The sequence below is a fragment of the Microcaecilia unicolor genome, chromosome 1, assembly GCF_901765095.1.
Source record: "Microcaecilia unicolor chromosome 1, aMicUni1.1, whole genome shotgun sequence".
Classification (NCBI taxonomy): Eukaryota; Metazoa; Chordata; class Amphibia; order Gymnophiona; family Siphonopidae; genus Microcaecilia; species Microcaecilia unicolor.
This window is the reverse complement of record NC_044031.1, coordinates 642,890,576-642,898,210: the sequence shown is the minus strand read 5'-3', so window position 1 is coordinate 642,898,210 and position 7,635 is coordinate 642,890,576. Positions and strand designations below refer to the sequence as shown.

The 7,635-nt window shown below is 40.7% G+C and overlaps 1 protein-coding gene across 1 annotated transcript; it reads right to left on the bottom strand.

Annotated features, from left to right (window-relative positions):
• Positions 1-381: 381 nt before the first annotated feature.
• LOC115482288 (olfactory receptor 1020-like) lies at positions 382-1,323 on the bottom strand. Its single transcript, XM_030221965.1, has one exon. The coding sequence runs from the start codon at positions 1,321-1,323 to the stop codon at positions 382-384; it is 942 nt and encodes a 313-aa protein (XP_030077825.1).
• Between the last annotated feature and the right edge of the window lie 6,312 nt (positions 1,324-7,635).

Genomic DNA, 7,635 nt, shown 5'->3' with positions numbered 1-7,635 from the left:
AATGCATATGAAAAGGCCTTTAAGAACACAATACACTTTATTGCTTAGGTCCATAAAACTGTAGGTTCTGTTTTTTTATTATATTACAAAATTATTTACCATATTGTAACACTGCACACAAATTCCAGGAACACCTCTGATCCGGCCTTGCCTCTCCTATGGTCATGCCCCTTTTTCTGATCCTTGTGGATCCCGGAACCTAAAGATGCATATGTACATTTTAATTAATGCCAATTAGTACCAATAAATGATTATTAGCACCCAATTATCAGTGCTAATTGGCTCATTTGTCAAATAAATTGCACACACAAATTGGATGCACGCCCAAATTTGTGCACCCAATTATGAGTGCCATTACATAGAGAATTAAGGTGATAATGTTCATCGAGAAAATATTCTCCTACATGTCATTTTTCTTACATAGTTTTTAACCTCCTGGTTCCTGAAACTGTATATCAATGGGTTTAACATGGGAATCACTACAGTATAAAATAAGGAGGCCACCCTGTCTTGTGTCAAAGAGTAGCTTGAAGAAGGTCTTAGATACATGAAAAGGACTGTTCCATAAAAGAAAATGACACAAGTGAAGTGGGAGGCACAGGTGGAGAAGGCTTTATATCTTCCTTCGATAGAACAGATTTTCAGGATTGTGGAGATGATGTAAGAGTAAGACAAGAGAATGATAAGCAGAGACACCCCTCCAACCATGGCAGCACAGACAAAAATTGCAATTTCATTGGTGAATGTGTCAGTGCAGGAGAGTTTTAACAGTGGGGGGACATCACAGTAGAAATGGTTGATCACATTAGACTTGCAGTAGCTTAGCCGAAATGTGCAACTTGTCTGGATAATAGACTGCAGAGCACCTAGAAAATATGAAGCAGCTACCAGATGGATACAGACTCTCCTGGTCATTATCACTGCATATAACAGTGGGTTGCATATTGCCACATAACGATCATATGCCATCACGGAGAGCAGGAGACATTCTGTCGATCCCAGGCTAGAGAAAAAAAACAGCTGCGTTGCACATCCATTGTAAGAAATTGTTTTACTCTTTGCAAGGAGATTCACCAGCATTTTAGGAGCAACAACAGAGGAATAACAGAGATCTAGAAAGGAGAGATTCTGAAGGAAAAAGTACATAGGGGTATAAAAACAGGGATCTAGCTGTATAACCACAAGAATGCCCGTGTTTCCCAGTACAGTTGTCAGATAAATTATGAAAAACAACACAAAGAAGAGGGTCTGGTGATGAGCCTGGTAATTTGTGAATCCTATGAGTATGAACTCAGTAAGGGAAGTTTGATTTGTTCCTCCCATCTCAGCATTTGTTTGTACCTACGGAGAAATAATACAAAAGAAAATAAGTTAATCTGATAAATAAATTAAAGCATGATACACAGGTTGGCAGAAGTTTTATTTGTAAGAAGTGACTATGTTAACATTCATAATCTTTCTACTGATGTTTTGTTTTGAATCAGGTGGGAAGAGGGTGGAGGGCTACAGGAAGGTGCATGGGGTGGTGTATGCCATGGATGGGGAACTGATACAAGGTGCATAGGGTGGTGCAGGCCATGGGTTGGGGGCTGAAACAAGTGTATGGAGTAGAATATATCATGGGTAGAGGGATGAAACAATATGGATAGGGTGGTGTATTCCATGGGTGGGGGGGGGGGGGGGGCAGCTGAAGCAAGATGTATAGTGTGTGTTCTCAAATGGAGGGCAAGCAAAAAGATAGTTGTGGGAAGTGTGGTGCCTGGGGGGAGAGAGATGCCAGACCTTACAATGGGGGTATTTTCTACAAGAAAATTATAAATAAAGGGTACAGAATTTTGAATTCTTTTTCTGCAGAATTCCCTGAGAAGTAATCTATATCGCCTATGAAACAATCTAGCTTTTTTAATACCTTCATACTTGAAGCTCTAGATTACTGACCTAATACCTTATTACTCTTCTCTTTATTAGATGCCACCAAAATTGGCTGCAGTATTTAACTCCCCCTGCCAGCACCCACTCTTCCTCTCTCAAAATTAAACTTATCTATGAACATCTTTTATTAATCACCCAACTACCTATGCTAAAAACTAAACAACCCATCAATTAGAATTAATACAGTTCTATAGCCCTAAACACTGCTAGTGTTAGGTCCCAGCATCTAAGTATGAAAGCTTGGAGGAGTGGTCTAATGGTTAATGCAGCAGGTTGTAGACCTGCGGAACTGGGTCCAATTCCTGCTTCTGCCTGTCTGTCAGCAGTGGGTTGAGATCCTGTGGAACCGGGTTCAATTCCTATTGCAGCTTGGTGTGACCCTGGGCAAGTCACCACGCCCTCTATTGCCCCAGGATATATAACTTAGATTGTGAGCCCATTAGGTACATTGCAAAGTAAAATTGTAAACCGCAGAGTTGTCTCAGGGATCACTTGTGGTATATCAACTGCTAATAAATAAATAAATTAGCATAGCCAAGCAATGGAAATAACTAAAGCACAAGTTGTTGTTATTCACTCACAGTCATAAACTTTTTTCTACTGCTACATCTACATAAAATACACTAACAACATCAACTATTACCTTCATATGACCCACACAAGGTAACATTTCATTCAACCACTATAACAAACCTCAGTAATCTTTAAATGAAGACCATAGCAGTCAAGAGCTCTCAAACCAACAAACAGGGCACCTAATAAAACATAACTCTTACTACATACTCGCTGTCCATTAAAACAATGCTCCAAATCCACAAAGAGTTGCAGTGGGATTTGAAATGAGAGGTGAAGGGAGTTCTCTGGCTTTCTGCATTGGTTATCAGTTGGCTGCCCTAACCACTTACCTACTTCTCCTATGTTAAACTCATACCCTACCTGTCACGAAAGAGCCTCTCAGCATGCTGTTCCTAAACACAAAGCTCACTGAGCTGAAACCTTCCAGCTCAAACTTCTCCTACCCTTCTAACCATTACCACCCCTCCCACAATTCCTCATTCCTCAGGTCTAGCAATCTATCACTATGGGGATGGGTTCAGCCAAGTTAATTCAGCCCTTCCTCAAGCGAATGGGCTGTGTGTAAAAAGCTAATTTGGCATTCAAAACTACCTTGAATTGCAAAACATTTCGGGGTTTGGAGCTTGGCTTCTTAATAATCTACCTGCAGACACGTGGTTTTACATAACTGGCATTTATAAAGTGGCACCGCGTGTACATTGCAATATCATATCTTATGCATATATAGTTTTACTTACAGTACACAATCAAAAGACTCTAGTGATGTCACTCTTTTTTGCATATTTCTTTCAGAGAATGGCATTTTATAAAGGTCTCGTTGACATGGGCAGAGGCTGGAAAGATCATGGGCAGTCTTACAACTGTGTACACATCTTATATGTGCATGGTTGCTGAATTTGGGTGCCCACATTTACATAAGATTTGTGGCTGGTGTATGTAGAGACAAAACAGATCACACTGGAGATGATGCAATTAGGAAGGAGAACTCTTTGTATAAATTAGCACTCTGAGGTTTAGAAAAACAATTATACCTCCCTTTATCTATGGATCCAAGTCCACAGCCCCAATTATATTTTCATCATTTATCATTTATTCATTTTATATACCGTTTCTTATTGCTATTGCAAAACAGAACGGTTTACATTAAAAGAAATACTTCTTATACAAACAAACAAATAAGAACTCCAATCATTGATAGAAAAGCACAGCAACCCAAAATAAACAAAGAAATACATTTCTAGCAAAATCTACTACTCCAAAAAAAAAAAAGCACAATTACCTATAATAAATAACTTCTGCGTAACTTCTGCGTGGGCAAGACAAAAGGAGGGAAGGAAGGCGATCTGCTGCCCTGCTACCTGCTGCGCTTTCACACGGGAGGTGAGAGGCGCTGTGATTTCAATGCAGGGGGCCCGGCCCGGTGGCGGACAGAGGGGGGCGGGCGAAGGGGGGGAGCGGCGGTGGTGGCGACCTCGGGAGGGTGGAGGGGGGAGCGGTGGCGGTGACCTCGGGGGGGGGGGTGGAGGGGGGAGCAGTGGCGGCGACCTTGGGGGAGTGGCATGGGCATGGCCCCAGGGGCAGCCTTGCCCTGGGCCTGGCCCAGTCTCTCGGCAGCCCTGGGCAATTGTATAAGAAGGTGTCTGTTTTTAGGTACCAAAAATGAACCCCTTTAGATCCTATTCTATAAAGAAAAGTAGGCATTTGCTTTTCTTTATAGAAAGCTAATACATTGGTTAAATATGTGCATTTGTTTTTATGCCTGAGCACTTAATGCCAGCCATAAATCTGGTATAAATGCTGGACTCTAGAACGGGGAAATACGTGCGCAAATCATAGTATTTAATAATCTGTGTGCGTAAGTGTTTGTCCTGCCCTTGCTTCATCTACACTCAGCCCCTGTGAATGCCCACCTGCAAAGTCAGCACCATCGAAGACTGGCACATACTTACAGAATCACATCAACTCACTCTTCCAAAAGAAATAGATTCAAGTACTTAAGCATTTAAATCAAAGAGCAATAGAGTGTCTTGCTGCAGGGTAAAGAAGCCCCCAGTGACGCAGACTGTAAGGGTAGTGTATGTCATGGGTGATGCAGACATTAAGGAAGAAGCGCGAGAAAGGCTGATTTACTATCATGTATTGAGACAGCTTGTTGCGATATTCTGGCCATAGTCATTGGGGGCAACAGCTGAATATTAATGAAGCACACCATTGAATCAAGGCTAAGTTGCTTTTTTTTTTTTAAGTCACAAGTGAATTGGGCATCCACAGGGTGATTAAAGAGCTTTGGAGACTTTTAAAGACTGCATAAAGGAGGATTTTATTTTAATGCCAATGATGTTAATTTCACCCAAGAAGATCTGAGGCTTTTTCTCCCGCAGCAAGGACAATCCGTTGCTCTTTGATTTAAATCCTTAAGTACTTGAATCTATTTCTTTGGAAGAGTGAGTTGATGCGATTTTTACAGTCTCTCATGCTTTATATGCATTTGAATTATTGCATGGCATACTTACAGAATAACACATCACCAGATTACTGTCATTTACGCATGTATTGTGTTCACATACACACAGAAATCACTAAAATACTAACATTTGCATGTGTACTTACAGCCTAACTCTAGATGGATTCTTAGGGATTATCCCTCAAGGGCCAAATTCTGTAAATGGTGTCTAAAATGTAGGCGTGTTGGAATAACACATGAGATTCTATAAACCGCATCTACAGTAAGACATAGTTTATAGAATAGTGCATAGGCCAAGGGAACGTGTAAATATTTAGGTGCTTACATTTAGGCACGGCCATTTAGGTATCTGAAAACCTGGTGTAATTACCTGTGCCTAAATGTATACGCATTCCCCCAAATTGTATAACAATGTACATAAATTGGAATGATACGTGTACACTCCTCCCATGGCTGCACCCGCTTTTCAGCTAAGCACATTAGAATTTACGCAAATATCTGTTTAGAATACCCCTAAAAAGAAGCATGCGTAAATTCCAATTATTGCCAATTAGTGATGATAATTTTTTGTTATCGGACAATTATCACTAATTGGTTTGTTACTCAATTGAGTAGTGCGTGTAAATTAGCCACATGCACAATGTAATGTACACTACTCGCTGCACCTGATATAGAATCAGGGGGGCACATTATATAGAATTTGGGGGTAAGTGCACACCATAGAATGAGGTGAGGAATAGATGAAGAGTGAGCATTGACCTCTCGCAATTAAAGCATAATATTTAATTCCACATTCACTCTTATCACAGCAGATAATGCAGATTAATTTACATTGCTTTATCTGTCATATCCTTAAGGCATATGGGGTTATTCTGAAAACCCCAACTGGCTGGGTGTGCCCTGAGGACTGGATTGAAAACCTCTGCCTTAAAGCATGTTAAGTGCATAGGCAGATGCTGAGAATGCTCCCAACCATTCCCAATAGATGCTTTGATTTACTGCATGTTAATTTGGGCAGTTACCTTGCAGTAACTGCAAACTTTTACCACATATTAGTAAAGGTCCACAAAGTTAACCTCCATAGTTGATCATATTTAGAATTACTGTTTCTGTCAAAATATATCTTAGTTCATATTATTAAAATGAAAAAATAAATAAAGAACTAACCAGGTTAAAAATGTGTCAGCTACTATGTATAGAATGTTTGTACATTTGGGAAGCTTGCCAGGTGGCCTTGGCCTGGATTGGCCGCTGTTGTGGACAGGATGCTGGGCTCGATGGACCCTTGGTCTTTTCCCAGTGTGGCATTACTTATGTACTTATGCACTTTTATATTATTTCACACTAACCTTTGCTAGGACCGCTGCTTTTTAATATATTTATAAATGATTTAGAGATGGGAGTAACTAGCGAGGTAATTAAATTTGCTGATGACACAAAGTTATTCAAAGTCGTTAAATCGCGACAGGATTGTGAAAAATTACAAGAGGACCTTACGAGACTGGGAGACTGGGAGACTGGGCGGCTAAATGGCAGATGATGTTTAATGTGAGCAAGTGCAAGGTGATGCATGTGGGAAAAAAGAACCCGAATTATAGCTACGTCATGCAAGGTTCCACGTTAGGAGTTACGGACCAAGAAAGGGATCTGGGTGTCGTCGTCGATAATACACTGAAACCTTCTGCTCAGTGTGCTGCTGCGGCTAGGAAAGCGAATAGAATGTTGGGTATTATTAGGAAAGGTATGGAAAACAGGTGTGAGGATGTTATAATGCCGTTGTATCGCTCCATGGTGCGACCGCACCTTGAGTATTGTGTTCAATTCTGGTCGCCGCATCTCAAGAAAGATATAGTAGAATTGGAAAAGGTGCAGCGAAGGGCGACTAAAATGATAGCGGGGATGGGACGACTTCCCTATGAAGAAAGACTAAGGAGGCTAGGGCTATACAGCTTGGAGAAGAGACGGCTGAAGGGAGACATGATAGAGGTATATAAAATAATGAGTGGAGTGGAACAGGTGGATGTGAAGCTTCTGTTCACGCTTTCCAAAAATACTAGGACTAGGGGGCATGCGATGAAACTACAGTGTAGTAAATTTAAAACAAATCGGAGAAAATTTTTCTTCACCCAACGTGTAATTAAACTCTGGAATTCGTTGCCGGAGAAAGTGGTGAAGGCGGTTAGCTTAGCAGAGTTTAAAAAGGGGTTGGATGGTTTCCTAAAGGACAAGTCCATAAACCGCTACTAAACGGACTTGGAAAAACCCAAAATTCCAGGAATAACATGTATAGAATGTTTGTACGTTTGTGAAGCTTGCCAGGTGCCCTTGGCCTGGATTGGCCGCTGTCGTGGACAGGATGCTGGGCTCAATGGACCCTTGGTCTTTTCCCAGTATGGCATTACTTATGTACTTATGTACTTATATGTTTCATCCTAAATAGACATAACATCATTTTTTTGAGTAATTTACATGCATTTAAAATAAGACCTTTAATTTCTTGAAAAAAATTATTTAAAAATGATTTCATTACCATTTAGCACTCTGCAGCTTATCATCTATCTCTCATATTACTTCCAAACTTTGGGATCCTTTTACTAAGCCATGGTAGGCACTTGCACTTGCCTACCATGCACCAAAAAGCACAGCCACAGAACCCATGGTAG

What these genes read in the sequence shown, in the direction of transcription:
- LOC115482288 (XM_030221965.1), bottom strand. Translation starts at nt 1,323, where the DNA reads ATGGGAGGAACAAATCAAACTTCCCTTACTGAGTTCATACTCATAGGA.